At 42.3% G+C, this 16,813-nt stretch overlaps 1 protein-coding gene across 6 annotated transcripts in view; it reads right to left on the bottom strand.

The window, feature by feature from the left end:
* Positions 1–930: 930 nt before the first annotated feature.
* DCUN1D4 (defective in cullin neddylation 1 domain containing 4) overlaps positions 931–16,813 on the bottom strand; it is an 83,361-nt gene continuing 67,478 nt past the window's right edge. For 5 of the 6 annotated variants that reach the window (XM_020890143.2, XM_070458041.1, XM_070458042.1 and 2 more), the window contains 3 exons: positions 6,537–6,641; positions 4,365–4,467; positions 931–4,248 (listed from right to left, as the gene is read on the bottom strand). In XM_020890143.2, the coding sequence (XP_020745802.1) occupies positions 4,193–4,248; positions 4,365–4,467; positions 6,537–6,641 (264 nt within the window). In that variant the 3' untranslated portion in view covers positions 931–4,192. The remainder of the gene's footprint in view (positions 4,249–4,364; positions 4,468–6,536; positions 6,642–16,813) is intronic. The other variant, XM_020890146.2, reaches the window with a different exon arrangement.

Genomic DNA, 16,813 nt, shown 5'->3' with positions numbered 1-16,813 from the left:
GAATACATTTCTTCGGGAGAAGAGATTTACATTTTAAATGATGTTTTAAAAAAATTTTCCATTTAATTACTACAGTCAATTTTTGTTTTTCAGTTTCCAATTATTATTCTCAGCACAGGCTACTTACCATAATTTCTCAGCAAGTACACTTCTATAGATGGGATGGTTTTATTTTTTGTTAAGGCAATTGAAGATAAATGTTAGGAACCAATTCAGGGGGGTAAAAAACCCAAAGTATTTTCTGTTGAATGTGCCAGAAGTGGTGAACATGCCTTATTTTGGAATATCTCCTGCACCACAAGCTTAGCTTAGGTACACAGGGCCAGAAAGCTTGATGTACTGTTTGCTCACATGATAGGTTTCTTTCTTCTTTCCTTTCTAGCTATAACAAAGTTCCAAGGGCAACTGTTTTCTAAAGAAATCACAAAAGCTTTTCTCTAAGCTTCTGCCTAAAAGTTATTCTTCTCATCAGAATTTGGGGAGAACATTCAAATGAGTCACTTTAGTATGATGTAACCACGTCACCACATCATGGGAACTAGGTCCTGCCTTCCTATAGGTTCAAACAAATGAAGAAAGTTCAGAGGGAACCGTTTCCCACCTCACTTTTGTAGCCTTGGGGCTGACTCGATGATACATGAAACACTTTTAAACTACCTTGTGTGCTGTGCTTAGTCGCTCAGTCGTGTCTGACTCTGCGACCCCGTGGACTGCAGCCCGCCAGGCTCCTCTGTCCGTGGGGATTCTCCAGGAAGAGGACTGAAGCGGGTTGCCATGCCCTTCCTTCTCCAGGGGATCTTCCCATCAGGGAGAGAACCCAGGTCTCCCGCCCTGCAGGCGGATTCTAGTCCGAGCTACCCAGGCAAGTCTAAAACTACCTTAAGGGGTTTCATAGGAGAAAGCCAGAAAAGAGAAAAATAAACAAATCAGTTCTGAAACCAAACACAAATAACTCTTTTATTTATGGGGTATCATTTTACATCAATTCCATTAAAACTTAAAACCAGTTTGCTGTACTCAAGTTAGGTGGCATAACAATATTTCAGTTAAGCTGGGAGTCACAGGACTTGCACACGTTTATGAAGGTGATGCAAATACTGAGGACACGAAGCATTCACAGTTACAGGTTAGCTGCAGTTCACTGACAGTAACCCCGAGAAATGACCTCATGAAAAGAAGCAACCCACATTTTGGTCTCATTTACAGACACCCAACAGTTTAGTTGGTCAATGGATTCTATACATTTATTATACAACATATGAAAGAATAAAAGATAAGGCTTACAGAGGTATTTTAGCAGTTGTAAGAATAAAAACCAAGGGCACAAACTATCTTTTAAAGCTTTCTGTATAAACTTCAAAAGCACTGTTAAGATGGAGACTGAGAGGCAACAGAAGTCTGTTGTTAATCCAGATCCTAGAAGTCTGTCTAGTCAGCTTTATAAAAACTTAGTTCAGAGGTCATGCTTCGAATAAGCTGCACATAACATTATAGAGGATGATTATGGCAAATCAAATAATGCAATTTCCGACCTACCGCAACAGTAAACATCTAAAAGTTGGGTTCCATTATCACACAGTATTGCAACGTGGAGGCCAAAACACAACAGAAAGAGAGAAAGGGTGGAGATGTAGGTGATAAAGAAAAACCAGAAAAAGGCACCCTCATTTACTTAGCATTTGCCCATAAATAAGTGCTTGGTGACTGCTCAACTTATGTAACTCAGGGAGATTTTTATGAAAAAATATCTTATTACTTCTGGCTCTTCTTCCCCTTAAAAATAACTGCATAAAATCACAGAAACCAAGGGCAAGCACGCTGCAGTCACAGAGATTTATTTTTCAAGGGAATTCAGAGATTATTTGGCCTCTCATCCTTTTGGAATACTTACTTCCATGTTACACATCATGAAATAATTTTTGCTTGGCTTTTCCAAAACCCCTGTCATCAAAATGTTCACTATGTATTAAAATGTAACGTTTTCCCTGTAGCCATACTCTTATTTTGGGATTAACTGTGCTTACTGTTAAAAAATTCTCCAGTTTCTTACAGTAGCTTTCAAAATAATTTTAATGATGATTTCTATTTGCTTTAAACAAAACTAGAGTCGATCAAATTTAAGAACTGCTGCCTTTAAAGTGTGATTTGTTAACTTCATGGGACCCTTTTGAAAATGAATCAAGTTCTCCACAGATCGGAACCTGCCTATAGCCAACTGCCAATGGAGTTAATAGGCACCCGTCAGAATGGAAGCCCTTTCAACACACTGGTCTCAGGAGCTGTGCTTGCTGTCAACGTCTTCTGTTCTTTTCAGGGATGAATTTGTGCAAACTGGTGTGAATGTGTAAGGTAGAAGGGGAGTCTACAGCTTCTAAACAAGGAATGATAAAGTATGCTTAATCACTACAGAGTTTTTCAAACTTCTGGTTTATTTCACAGCAAACCAAACCTTTCTATTCGGTAGAAAAAGGAAGTGAATTTCATTCTACCAGGTCATGGTTTTGTATACGCACACACACTGTATATACATACAAAATTCCTGTCTTTGGTGGTTCACTTAGGGAAAAAAAAGGTATGAAAGTCTGAACACTGTTTGCAAAGAAACTGAAATTATAGTCAAACAGTAGCATCGTTTGTGTGCTTTACTCATAATGCCATTTAAAGGTTCACATTTGACCCAAAAGGTTTTGGGGCCAGGTTTTGAAATAATCTGAACCTCTTCCAACTGGCACATGTTCAGTCATGGATTCTGCTCACAACTACGCATTCACTTGCTCAAATGCACCAGTAATTTTCACTTCGTTTAAGTCATTAGCCTACTGTGTTCTCACAAAACTTTAGGGACTAAGTTAAGTCATTCAATAGCACCAGAGAGTTGAGGGAGAAGCATGTTTTTTATACATTTCCTTGAGAAGGGTTAAGACAAGAAAAGAAAAAAAAAAAAAAAAAAACACATAAAAATACAAACCTAAAAATACCGTCCCGTTTGCTCCTGTTTCCTCACCCACATAAATAATGGCTATCACCTCTCTGTACATATTACTCAGGTAATGACGAGCGGCCCCTCCAGGAAAGGTCCTACCGTGTAATAGAGTTTTTAGCTCAATGCTGGTGGTGTCGTGTCCACTGCCTGCAATGGACATTCTGCCAGGAAAAGCCTAGCATGAAAGAAACAAAAAAAGGAAAACAAAACAAAACACCTCTCACTTACAGTATAGTTCTTCCCCCACCCCCCGCCCCCGCAAAACTAGAAAATTAGACACCATGAAAGCTTAACTAAAAATTCAAGCCACAACTAAAAGTGCTCTGCAGTTATAAATTGCCAGCAAACCGTTAGGTTTTCATGGAGGCGGCAAAGTAAATTTTACTTAGAATGGCATAGAAAGCATCAGCAGAACAAACACTGACTAGAAGAATGCAAAAGAAAAAAAAAGCACTAAAAAAGTGTACAAGGGTTTAAAACCAATGGGAAAAAAAGGTGCAATTGTAATTTGTTCATCTGTACCTATATTCAAACTATGACAGCTTTAACATTAGAAAATCAAAACCTATATCCTGCATGGTAGAGATGATTTGTGGCATGGTATGGGTCTATATGTTCAATTATTCTAACTTTCATCACTTCAAAATGCTAATATTTAAGTAAACCAAATTAGATTTGGCATAACGCCTCTGAAAGTTACGACTCCCACCTCCTTTCAAAGTTGGCCTCTTAAATAATAAGGTTAATTCTGGCAACATTTGCATATGGTAACAGCTGTTCTGTCTTGTGTTCTGAAATGCTACATTTTGAGACCAAAGAAAAGTGTAATTGGGTCATCTGAAAAAAGGGACTAGAAATATGCCACAAAAATTATTTTACAATACATTTTTGCAGAAATAATCTCTAGGTGAAGCTTTGTCTTTTTATACACATATACAAAATTTAAACAGCAATATACACATAATCACAGTGAGGACGTTGGCAAATTCACCAATCTGTAGTGTAAATACAAACTGCAAAGCAGCCTTCCAAGAGAACAATGCTACACAGCAAGCAGAGCTGGCCCATTCAATAGCAAACACCAAGACGTCCCTGCCAAAGGGAGACAGTGCAAGAAAGCAGCATGCGCTTGGACACAAACAGCGGTTTATGGCTAACGGCTGACATGACTGTGGTAACAGTGACTCTCTTGCTGCTATGCATAAAGTCCTAGGACATCTGTTTGTCTTTATACCACTCCACAAACTCGTCCAACAAAACTGGCCCTGAAGAGAGAGAGAGAAGAGAGGGAGGGAACAACACAGCTATGAGACTTGTCATGACAAGGCTGAGGAGCAAATGTGCGGGGGGCGGGGGAAAGCGATGCCCACCCAGTACTTACATGCTCCATCTTCATCGTAGTTGCTGAGGTCAAGGTTAATTGTTCTGCTAAACTCTAGCACATTGCACCACTGGTCTTTATTAATAACTTTATATTTTGATTGCTGGTGGGGGAAAAATAACATGAATTACTTACACAACAAGTCAGTTTCAACTGCTGTGACAATCAACTTGAAGGTTAACACTCACGAAGGTTAACACTTTCCATTTGTGGTGTGTCAGGCACCATTCTAGGAGAAGGGTGAGAGACAGCGAGAGGGTAACTTTGGATGACAATTTTCATTACAAAAATATTATGGGGGCTCAACATAAAACAACAAATGCATCAAAGAAACACAACTTTACATCCCTAGAAGTGAAATTTCTAGATGGCGAACGTCCTTTTATGTAAAAGAGGGATAATATCCATTTCACAGAGATGTGGTAAGGATTAAGACAGATAATGTCTGTAATTTATGAAAAGCACTTTACTGTGTGGCACACAGTAAGTGCTAATTAAAGAGCTGCTCCCATTAACAGGCCCTGACGTGAACATCACGCTTCCTGTCAAGCTGTCAGCTAACAGCATATGCCGCTGCGGGTTTACTCAACGAGACGGTGCTAAGTGCTGCAAGCAGTCTCGGGACTAGGAGGCCCAGCCACTGAAGAATTAGTGTCCTAATAATTGAAAACTTGCGTCTAATCATACAAGGACTAAGAACAGCCATGAAGCAGTTTTTCTCTTCCCCCCAGACAAGAAAAAGGCCACATGCATATTCAAAATACAATATTCCTGTATAAAGATCTAAAAATAAAACCCAGTCTGATAATTCTTAAATCTTTGCCACTAAAATCGGGAACACTGGGAAACAAAACGAAAGCAAAGAGAGTTGAGCCAATGGTTTGGAGGATGCAAACACAAGAACAGCTCAAATAAAAGGATTACTGGGTCCCTTTAAAAGAAAAATGCAAGCTGGTGTGAGACAGAGAACAAAGCACAGACTACAAGTGCAGCTTTCTAAGCAACTAAAAGCAAAACCCAGTCACTGAAAGCTGATGGTGCCCCTCGAACCGTGTGAAGTCAAATCAGCTACAGAAGGACCTTCACACCCGGCCTTATATTCTGCCCAGCCTCCTGAGATCAGGAGCCCATTGTTACTCACTTTTCAAATAAAGCTAACATTTCTGAGGGTTGTCAGAGAAACTGGAAGAGATCACTGGTAAATACGGGCTGTCATGTAAACAAGTGCTTCTTATATTAAAAACTAGTTTTCATACCTTTCTTCAGGAATCCCAGTTAGTAATGTTAAAAGCAAATTTTAATAACAGTTCTCAAAAAATCCTACCAGTTGGAAGTTTTTCTGGACCATTACACCAACAAGTTGTAAGGAAGATTATTTCAAGAGTGAAGCTAGAGTCAGGGTAAAGTCCAGGATTTTCTCCAAGATCCAAAAGCCTCATCCTTTCAAGCAAAAAGCAATTTTTAAAGGGGTTTGAGGACTGGAGGGCAAGAAGGAGGCTATATATGACAACCCAAGTAACTCAGACTTCCATCTCAGGTTCTTCCAGGTCTTAACAGTACTATTACATTGGCATCAGAGACGGTTCCTAATAACCAGCAGCTCAGAATTTCTCTCATTAATACTTAGAGCAAACAAACGATAACAATGGAGGGAAGTGCTGGGTTATTTCGAACACAAACGTGAAGAAAATTTAAACTGCAGGAGATACCAACTGAAGGAATTGGCCACTGAGACTGATCTAGGTCCCCAAGGTGCTTGGAGGTAAGAGTAGTTAAGGACATGTTACAGACTGAACTTAAGGGAGTGAATGGTTGCTCTCTAACCTTCGCTTCATCAAAGTAGAACTTCATCTAAAGCCACAAAATAAGGTAAATCTTGTTTTACTCTTGTTATAAAAAGCAGGACACCTAAACACAAACAAAACTTTTAAAGGGGGGACGAGAGAGGAGAGGCCAGAGCTGCGCTGCCTGGAGCATTTGCAGGGGGCCAGGGGCATGTGCAGTGCACACACGGGGACGCGCGGGGATGTGTGCCCAGTGGCAGTAAGTATGTCGCCACTTCCTACAGGCAGGGAAGGAGACAGACAGAAAGGTACAGAAAAGGGTCAAGTAAAGGATACTTGGTAGTTCTAAGCAAGCAAACACACATTCCACAAAGTAGCAATTTAGTACCTCTAAGAACTGGTGAAAAACTGGAAAAAGGGGCCAGATTTTTCCTAGTAACAGTCCCAACATGCACTTGGCAGTGTTTATGTCTAGGCTTCGCTGGTCCTTTTCCTGTTTAACAAACAAAAACAAGGATGAGCCAGGTGCCCCCAAACAATCAGTTTCAACAATCCAAATTCCTATTTCACTTCAGTGAGGAATTAGTAAACAGCTCCTGTATCATATACCATAAAAACCTGAATCAAGACTAAGGTAGGAGGAGGGGAGGTGGTCTATACTTGTACTGTAGAATTTTACTGTGAGAAAGATTCACATCAATTGAATGATCACCCTAATCTATGATTATTTCATGGGATATGTTTGTCATCTTTGATTATTTCTTGGGATAAATAAAAATCCATAACTCAATCACTAGCTGTTTGACATTTATGATTATTATTGACATCATAACTACTGGTCCCCAAAACTTATAACTTAACTAAATAGAGTTTAAAGGTTTCAAATTTCATGCTTAGGAATCAGGTTTCCTTGAAAAAATATCTTTCTTCCACCAATTTTATTTCACTGGTAAATGTTTTTTTGGTACCTAAAAATGATGGAATTCAATGGAGCTCATAATGAACATTGGGGCTCTGGAGACTCTCCCATCCCCCACCCTGGGGGAAAGCAGTATGCCCACCTGTCTACCTGCTTCATGCTGCTTACCTTAGATTTGCTGCAAGCGACATCTAGAAGAACACCCCTAACTAACAGCCAAGTGAAAGACAACACTGCATGGGGAATCCAGAAAAGACACTTACATAAACCTGAATGTGGGCAGATTAAGCTCCTTCTACTTAAATTTACAATTAAAAATGTTAATTTCTCACTGATCTTTCTTATAAGATTCCATTTGGGAACTAAGAAGTGGGCAGGTTGTATGTAAAAGGACAGAGGACCTGGGATCTTGAGTGGTAACCTTAGACATCAAATGCTAGCTAGCCTCCTCCTGATATCTTAGTTTCAAAGAAAGTTTGCAAAAGTATCTTTCTACAAAGGGAGAAAGTGCCTGGCTGTTTCATGTGGATTGGAATCTAAATGTTTACCAGATTAAGGGAGGATGCATGACCCCGTGCGGGCCACATATGCAGCCACACATACCTCCTGATAAAACTGTTACCTCAAGGATTCTAACAGTGAAGTGCTCTTGAGTACAAGGAGAATTTCTGGCCCTGACACTGATTTTAAAGTAAAGGACTTAAACAATACAGCAAACGTAAGTGCCTCACTCAATAGCCAACAATGGAGATGTGCGGCGGGTCTGCCTTTCGGCCCCAGTTGTGAAGCACAACGACCATGCAACCACAGGCCAGGTCAGATGGCTCTCAGTTAGCCGGCCCTGTCCTGGCCACACAGCTTAAGCCTGAGGAGGGCTCCACAGTTCAGGGCAAGGAGGGGCCTGCCCTCCCTGCCCACGTGTATCGCCCTGCTCAGGGGTGCAGGGCTCACTCCGAGGAGAGGACGACAGTGGGCACGGAGCCCTCGTGGGGGCCCCCCTCCTGCCCCCGGGCCTCACAGTGTGGTGCACTGCATGGCTCACACTTCTGCAATGCACTGTGCAAGCAAACAGAAGACTTCCTCTTGTCCTGTCACGTGGGTGCAGCAGCAGCATACCCCGCTATGGAGCACCCTCCGCAGTCCCATGGAAGAAAACCAGGGGCCTGCTGAAAACACACGCAGCTCCACGGGACCGGGCCCCAGTTGAACAACAGCTCAGGCAACGCTGGGCTGAGGGCATGGACGCTCTGGAAATGCTCTCCCTCTGAGGAGCCTGTAGTCGTTCACTAGACCGTAAGTCGCCAGTCTTGCCCTGATACACACTGTGCCTTCTTCCAACACCATCCACATCCCCATCACAATGGACATACACTAAGGTGACAGAAAAGAAGATACAGAGGACCTGGACAGACTCTTGGAAACAGTGCAACCATCTGACAAACTGGTGATCATGAAGGATTTCAATGCATGTGTTTGGCAGCGATGCCAAAACATGGAGGGAAGGCATCCGACTCACAGGGCTGGAAAGCCGAACAGCACTCACTCACTCCTGCTCTGCCAGGGTGCCAGCCAGCAGCTCGCAATCACTAACACCATCTTCTGCCTAGCAAACAAGAGAGAGATATTACGGAGGCACTCGCGATCCGAACAGTGGCATCTCGCTGATCACCAGTGTGGCCTGGGGGGGGTGAGGCTAGGTGCAGATGACCATGACTGCAAACACTGCGGATTCCTGGGGCAGCACGACTGAGAGCTCCCAGAGCAAACATCTATGCAACAGCGAAGTGGAGACACGCCGGGGGTTCTCCGACAGTGATCCTAACGGCACTTGCAAAGGTGTTCCCGACCAAGTGAACTGAATCTCCCAGGATGCTATGAAGCAGCCATAAACACTGAACGTTGTTTTTTTTTTTTTTAAATCACCGTAACAAATCCAAGGAATACGGCTAGAAACATCTAGAAGCCCTTCGAAGGAAATTCAAATAGTACACAGTCAACACTGACCCTGTGACTCTGCTTGTGGAGTATCAGGGTGCGAGAGGCAAACTTTGGCATCTCAATACACAAATAACAATGTTTTTGCAAGGCAATTACTTAATTAAGCTCAACTACTGACACTTCCTTTAAAACATAAAGAAAAAAAAAGATCTGTCAACTGGCACAGTTTTTACACAGTCATTTTATTTGGTATAGATTCTATTATTGTACTCTTAGAAGGTAAGATATTATCTGAAACCTGAGGTTTGTGTGTGTTAGTTGCTTAGTCGTGTCCAACTCTTTGTGACCCCATGGACTATAGTCTGCCAGGGTCCTCTGTCCATGGAATTCTCAAGGCAAGAATACTGGAGTGGGTTGCCATTTCCTTCTCCAGGGGATCTTCCGACCCAGGGACTGAACCCGTGTCTCCAGGCAGATTCTTTACTGTCTGAGCCACCAGGGGATTACAAGCACCTAAGTAATGTCAATGAAGAAAAACTCAACCACTGTTTCTAATTTTATGGCTAACTTTTATTGAGAACTGAACCAGCAACTGTTTTAAGTGCCTTATACTCAATACTCACGTAATATGAGAGGCTATTACTATATGCCTATTACAAGAGGCATTATTATAATCCTCAATTTATAAATAAGGAAACCGAGGCACAAGAGTTAAATGACCTTGATAAGAACTGGGTCTGAACCAGGAGACTGATTCCAAACCTGAGCATTTCATCATGTACCCATTTGCCTCCATCTCAGCTCTTCAGAGTTCAACTCACTTTACAAACAACTGCTGAGCAAATTCAGGCAATAACCAGAGGGTGACCTTAAAGGTAAAGCCGACAAGATGTTCACAGTAACGAACCTGGGATTAAATGACCACATATTCCTCCTACTTTTGTCCTCACCCATGCCTGCCTTCTGTCTTCCTCATAATTTACAGTAAAAGTATAAGGAAGAAGTAGCAAGGAGTGGGTGTATGTCTGGTGTGTTGTGAGTTGTATGGAGAGGGAAATCAGACAAACACATTGGTTAAGAAATAAGAACTGACTCAAGTTAGAAGAGGAAATGAATCAAATGGTCGCAGCAGATCTCCGGTTAAAGCTGGACAGAGTTCTCTGATAACAGGGTGTTGAACATTAAGACCCAACAAATTTTCCTCAGCACACCCTATGAGTGACATCCACAACCATTCCACTAAATGGAAGTGACTAGGACATTAGCTCTAACATGTGACCTGAAACACCTCAAAAACTAAATAAAACCACTCGCAGTTGGAAAAGTTGGGTGCATCATGGGACAGGCTGTGAGGACTGACTTCTGACAACAGATTAACCATCACAGGATCACCTCTCAAGAAGGCGGGATTTCCACTAGTACCTTCTGCCTCCACAAAACCCTGCAATACAACTTCTTAAAGCTTCACTGCAAGGGCTGAAAAGCCAGGACTCGCCCCTAAAGAAATCTCCCATTCTTTTCTTGCTCACTGCCCTTCTTCTCTCTCACCCCACAAAAGCCCCCTTCTACCCATCCAGAAGCCTCTCTGCCTCAGTCACTCAGAAGGGCTGCACTCAGCTCCCATCTCCCCACCGAGCCTAGAAACTTCCCTCCGTCCTCCCCGTCATTCTCGCCTTCCAGCACCTAGGCTGTGGGAAGACCTCCTAGAGTGGGCCATCAATTCATGGTGTCAACTCTCAGCCAGGCTAAGATGCTGTTATTCTCAGCGCCTCACTCAGCCCAACATTCACCCTTCTCAGAACCCCAAGAGGCAACTCCTTCTATGGCTTTCAGCACAGTACCTTTTCTTTGCCCCAGAGAATACAGAAAAAGCAAATTTAACTGATATTTAATAACCAGCATCAGAGCAACCAAAAAATCACTCTATTTAGTCTTTTATCTCATTCTCTTTGTCCCATCTTATTCTCACTAGGTCCTTTTAAAGGAATCAAGCCAAAAATGACTGTTTTACTTAAAGGAATCCACAACATTTGTTTATGCAATAAAATTTATATTAGGGAAAAAAACACTAAGCATAAAAATATTCAAGACAAAATTCCCCTTGCAGAAGGGACTGGCCATTTCAGGCCAAGTCTCTCTCCCACCACCTCCCTGGAACAGGACCCCCCGGACGGTGACAGTCTGAGTCAGGAAGGCGGTGTGGCTTAGGGACAGAGCCGAGGCCCTCAGTCTCATCGTCTGCACGGTGACAAGACTGAACCAGTGTCCTCCACAGCTTCTCGCAGCTCCAAAGCGGCGCGATTCTCTGACGTCTGTAAGACTATATGTAAGCTCAAGTCAAAGTAAACTTGCGAGAAAAATAATATGACTTTATAATCAAGGGCTATTTTTAATCGGCTACAAGGTTCTAAGGTGAGGGAGAAAACAAGCATGCCCTTAGGACTATAATTTTGATGGAGAGATGTTAAAAACGGGCATTTTATCTTTTCCTAGTGTTGTCTATAGTTTCTTCTCAGGTATATTAAAGGGTGAAGTCAAGTGTAAGTTGCTCAGTTGTGTCTGACTCTTTGTGACCCCATGAATTGTAGCCCACCAGGCTCCTTTGTCCATGAGGATTCTCCAAGCAAGAATAGTGGAGTGGGTTGCCATAGCCTCCCCTCCAGGGGATCTTCCCAGCCCAAGAATTGTACCAGGGTCTCCTGCATTGCAGGCAGATTCTTTATCATCTGAGCCACCAGGGAAGCCCCAAGAATACTGGAGTGGGTTAAAGGGTAATTTGAAAAATTTAACAAATGCAACTGTGTGGTCTTTGAGAAAAAGAAATGAGCCCCCAGTGACACCAGCATACTGTGTGGAGGTGGTTTCCAGGCTGCAGCACAAGAAGGGGAAACCCAAACCCAGCCCAATGGAGCACCAACGCACTAAACTGGAGAAGACAGTTTGTGAGTTTCAAGGAGGCATGTAATTTGTGGGGCAAAACACCAGCGAGGTAGAACCGCAAAGAGAGACCTGGGGACCCACACTGTCTCCCTAGTTGCTGGCTGAAGACTTGTCCGTGCACATGTGAGAGGAAATCGCCTGAGTTTAGGGAAAGAAACTCTGCAGAAGAACAAGCAGAAATTCCCAGAGTTCACACAGGGCTGGGAACAGTCTGAATTCCCACCAGGCACAGTCGAAAATTCTCAAAATACACAGGGCCTTGGGTGGAATCCTCAGGAGGGTGTTGTCTTCCTGCTGGGGCTTTGTCATCCCTAGACTGAGGCTGCTCTGGACCAGTCCTTTCAAAAGAACAACATGATTCCAAGTAACTTAAATACACACCAGGAAAAAAAATTTAATCCAACATTAGTTAAAGGAACACAACAAACCCAGGCAACCAACAACCTAAAACACAATACTCAGCATCCAATTAAAAAACAGAAAAAAAAAAAAAAAAAACTATCAGGAATGCAAAGAAGTGGTAAAATATGACCCATAGCTAAAATAAAACTTTTAACCAGAGAAAGAGATAAAGATATGACAGATATGACAGAACCACAGCACAATGCTGTTAAAACACCTGTCATAAACACATCCGAGAAGTTTAAGGTGGTAGAAGAAAATATTATCATGATGAGAGAAATGGATAGAAAAAGTCACAAACAGAATTTCTAGAGATGAAAAATATAGCATCTGAAATGAAAATATACCATCTGGAGTGAGCAGAAGAAAAGATTAGTATTAGAAGGTACAGTAATAAATATTACCCAAAGGGAAACAAAAAGAGAAAACAAAAACTGAACACAGCATCAGTAGCTTGTGTGACAGTATCAAGCATCTAATACAAGTACAACTGTAATCCCACAAGGAGGAGAGAGGGGGAACAGGAGAACTATTTGAAGAAATAACAGCTGAGAAATTTCCCAATTAATACAAACGGCTTAAGTCCAAAGACCAAAAAACTCAACAAATCCTAATCAGAATAAACATAAGGAAATTATGTTGAGGCACACCATAGTCAACTTGCTGAAAATCAGTGAAAAGAGAACAAAACCAACCAGAGAACAAAACAAGACACTATGTGCAAAGGCATCATGAACGACACCAGACTCACCATCAGACACTGCACAAGACAGAAGATGGTGAGAGCGAGCATTAAAGCACTCAAAGAAAAAACGGCCAATCTAGAAATCCTTTCTCTAGATAAGTGCGTTCTACGTTGAAGGCAAAATAAAAGCTTAGAAACTCATCACCGGAAAATCTGCACTACGAGCAATGCTGAAGGAAATTCCTTAGGCAGAAGATAAATGATACCAGATAGAAATCTGGATCCACACAAAAGGAAGGAAGCACACACAAGTGGTATATATCTGGGTAAATATAAAAGACATTTTTGGGACTTCCCTGGTGATCCACTGGCTAAGACTCTGTGCTGCTCAATGCAGGGGCCCAGGTCCAACCCCTGGTCAGGGAAATATATCCCATGTGCTACAGCTGAAAGCCTGTATGCTGCAACTAAAGACCCTGCATCCTGCAACTAACACACAGTGCAGTAAAATAGATCATTTTTTTAAAGTTGCTTTTTAAAAAAAGGCATTTCTGCTTTATTTAAAGCAAAAAGATATCAATATATGCTATACTGATATTAATGTTTGTGAATGTTTGTGTTCCCCCCTTCCAAGTGATGGTAATAAGAGGTGGGGCCCTCATGACTGCGGAGGAACGCCCCTAAAACAGAGACTGCAAGGGAGCTCCCTCCTCCCTTTTGCCATGTGAGGTTACAGCAGGGACACACCTACCCTGCTAGCACGATGAGCTTGGACTTTCCAGTCTCCTAAACTGTGAGAAATTAATTTCTGTTATTTATAAGCTTCTGAGTCTCTGGGACTTTGTTAAGCAGCCTGAAAAGACTAAAACATATATTGTGAGATGTGTAACACATGTATAAGCAAAATGTGTGACACAGCAGCCAAAAGTATGGAAGGGCAAAATTGAAGTGTACTATTATAAAGGCTCTTACATTATACACGAAGTGGTATCATATTATTGGAAGACAGGCTGAGAATTTAAAGATGTGTGCTGTAGGGATTTCCCTGTGGCCCAGGGGTTAAGAATCTGCTTGGCAATGCAAGGACATGGGTTCAATCCCTGGTGCAGGAAGATTCCACATGCCGTGAGGCGACTAAGCCCATGTGCTGCAACTAAGGCCCAATGCAACCAAATACGTGAATAAAAAAAAAAAAAAAAAAAAAAGATGTGTGCTGTAAAGCTTGATTAATCACAAAAAATAACACAGAGATACAGATAATAAGACAACAGTGGAATGGAATGATAAAAATGGAGTCTGAAAAAATCCAAAAGAAGTTATGAAAAGAGGAAAAAATAAACAAACATAGATGGGACAAAAAGGGAAAAGAACAGCAATACAGGAGATGCATCTTTTATGCTATCTAAAAGAAACCCACTTTAAATAAAAAGACACAAAGGTTTAAAGATGATGAAAAAAGACATATCACATAGACTTTACTTAAAACAAAAGCAGAAATGGCTATATTTCTATTAAATAAAGTAGACTTCAGAACAAAGAATATTATCAGAGATAAAGAAAGACATTTCATAATGCTAAAAGGTCAATTCTTCAAGAGGACATAACACTACTACATATATCTAAATCTAGCCTGAAGCCTCAAAATAGGGTGAGACGAGAAATAACACAAACAACAGAAGTAATCACAGTCGGAGAGTCCAACAAAGAGTCTCTCAGCAGATAACAGAACGGTAGGCAGAGATCAATCAGGGTACAGAAGACCTGACGAATACTACCAACCAACTTGACCTAATTGACATTTATACAACATCCCACTGAACAGCAACAGAATAGTCATTCTTTGCAGATACACATAAAACATTCATCACAGCAGATCGCATTTCAGACCATAAATCAAGCCTCCATACCTGTCAGTGGACTGCGACTATACAGAGCATGTTCTCCGACCATGGCAGAATTAATGACAGAATATTTGGAAAAATCCTAGTAGTTGGCAAGTAACACAACACACTTCTACATAATCAATGGGTCCAAAACAATCACAAGGAAAACAAGAAAATATTTTGAGCTGGATGCAAATGAATATTTAACACCTCAAAACTTGTGGGATACAGCTAAATAAAACAAATTCAATAACAAATTCATCTTAGGGTATATTTTAGCTGAACTGAATCTATCTGGTAATGATTAAATATGGGTGACTATTATTCAGCATTACATAATGGGGCTTTACATAATGGGGCTTAATTCACTGATATTTATTGATACTCTCCTTAAAAGGCAACGATTTCTGCAGGCTGCTACCAGAGATAGGAAGAAAGAAAACACGCAGTCCCTTAAACTGTCAGAAAAAGTGCAGGCCTGGACCCAAACTCCCAGGGCCAGCTAGAGGGGACAGGAGGGCCATGTAAGTGATGATCCTATGTGGCGGTGGAGCCAGGTGGCTTGGCCCAGAAGCTGGAGCGAGCAACAGGGATACAGACAAGGCCCAGACAGCGCCTGGCATGGCAAAAGGCAGGGGCAGGCGGCAGGTTCAGCAAACAGCTAGTTCACCGTCAGCAGAGCAGAGGCATCTTGTGGAAGGGGAAGCCTGGATGGGACTGGACTGCAATGGCCTGGGGGACCCTGGAGATGGGACCTACAGCCAGAACCTGAGTGTGGTCCTGGACCTGCTGCTGAGAAACCAGGGGGCCCCAGTTCACCCCACTCCTTGGTGAAGGAGAACGAAACCATCCCATTCATCACTCGGCTGCTAGGGAAGCAACTGTGATGTCCGCACAGTGATTGAAGCGCTATATTCACAGGGAGGCGATGGTGCTCATGGCTGAAGGCGGACAAGTGGCCCAAGGTTGCGGGAGACGGACCAAGCCCCGCTGGTGTTAGTGCCTGTGAGAAGGGAGACGGCGTGGACAAGAGGTCATGGGAGCAGTGCAGGCAACGAGCACGGCCTCAACCCCAACGGAAGGAGCCTCTGTGACCGACCGAGAAGGGGACAGCCAGCCAGGTGGAAGGAAAACTGAACCCAGTTTTAAGCAGTGGATATGTGGGGAAATTTCACTTCCAAACAAGGAAGTTAGAAAATACAGTTGTTCTGGTGAAAAGGCATGATGCTTCTAAACAAAACTTCACCCATACGATAGGACACTGCTCACTCAGGGAGGAAAAAAATCTTGAGAAGGAAAACACTTAATCCTGGAAACTATGCCTCTACTCTAAAAGCATCTGACCAACAACTTTTAGACACAATTACACACATGCCGTTGAGTGAAACACTGCATCTGAGTTTGACCTATCACTTCTAACATCTATACATCCTCATGCGTGCCCTAACTCTATTTGCGGCTGCGGAAATCCACACGTGAGGACACCGCTGTGGACTTACTGCTGTGCTGTAGGTGCACCAGATCTCACAGCAAACAAGCTTTTGGCTAAACTAACAGAGCCAAGTGAAGAAAAAGTGAAAAGATCCACATGGTGCTAAGACAAAAAAAGAACTGTTACTCAGTTCTCTGCTCAAAAAAAAAGAAATCATTTAAAAAAATCATCAGTCAGGAAAGCCTAATCACCTGAACCCACCAAACACACAAACAGAACAGAAAACTACCATCCTGCAATAGAGCATAATCGTTATATCGTTATGAACGGGGCCGTGGACAGTGAAATGAACACAATGCCAACTGGTGCCTCAGGATTTACTCACTGCCTGTGGTGACCAGGCTGAAAAATACAGCTTTATTTCACTCTGGTAGAACCACCGCCACAAACTTGGCCTGGCTCACTA

Source organism: Odocoileus virginianus, chromosome 29 (genome assembly GCF_023699985.2).
Source record: "Odocoileus virginianus isolate 20LAN1187 ecotype Illinois chromosome 29, Ovbor_1.2, whole genome shotgun sequence".
NCBI classification, from domain to species: domain Eukaryota; kingdom Metazoa; phylum Chordata; class Mammalia; order Artiodactyla; family Cervidae; genus Odocoileus; species Odocoileus virginianus.
Note: the sequence above shows the minus strand (reverse complement) of the source record. Positions and strands in the feature narration are given on the sequence as shown.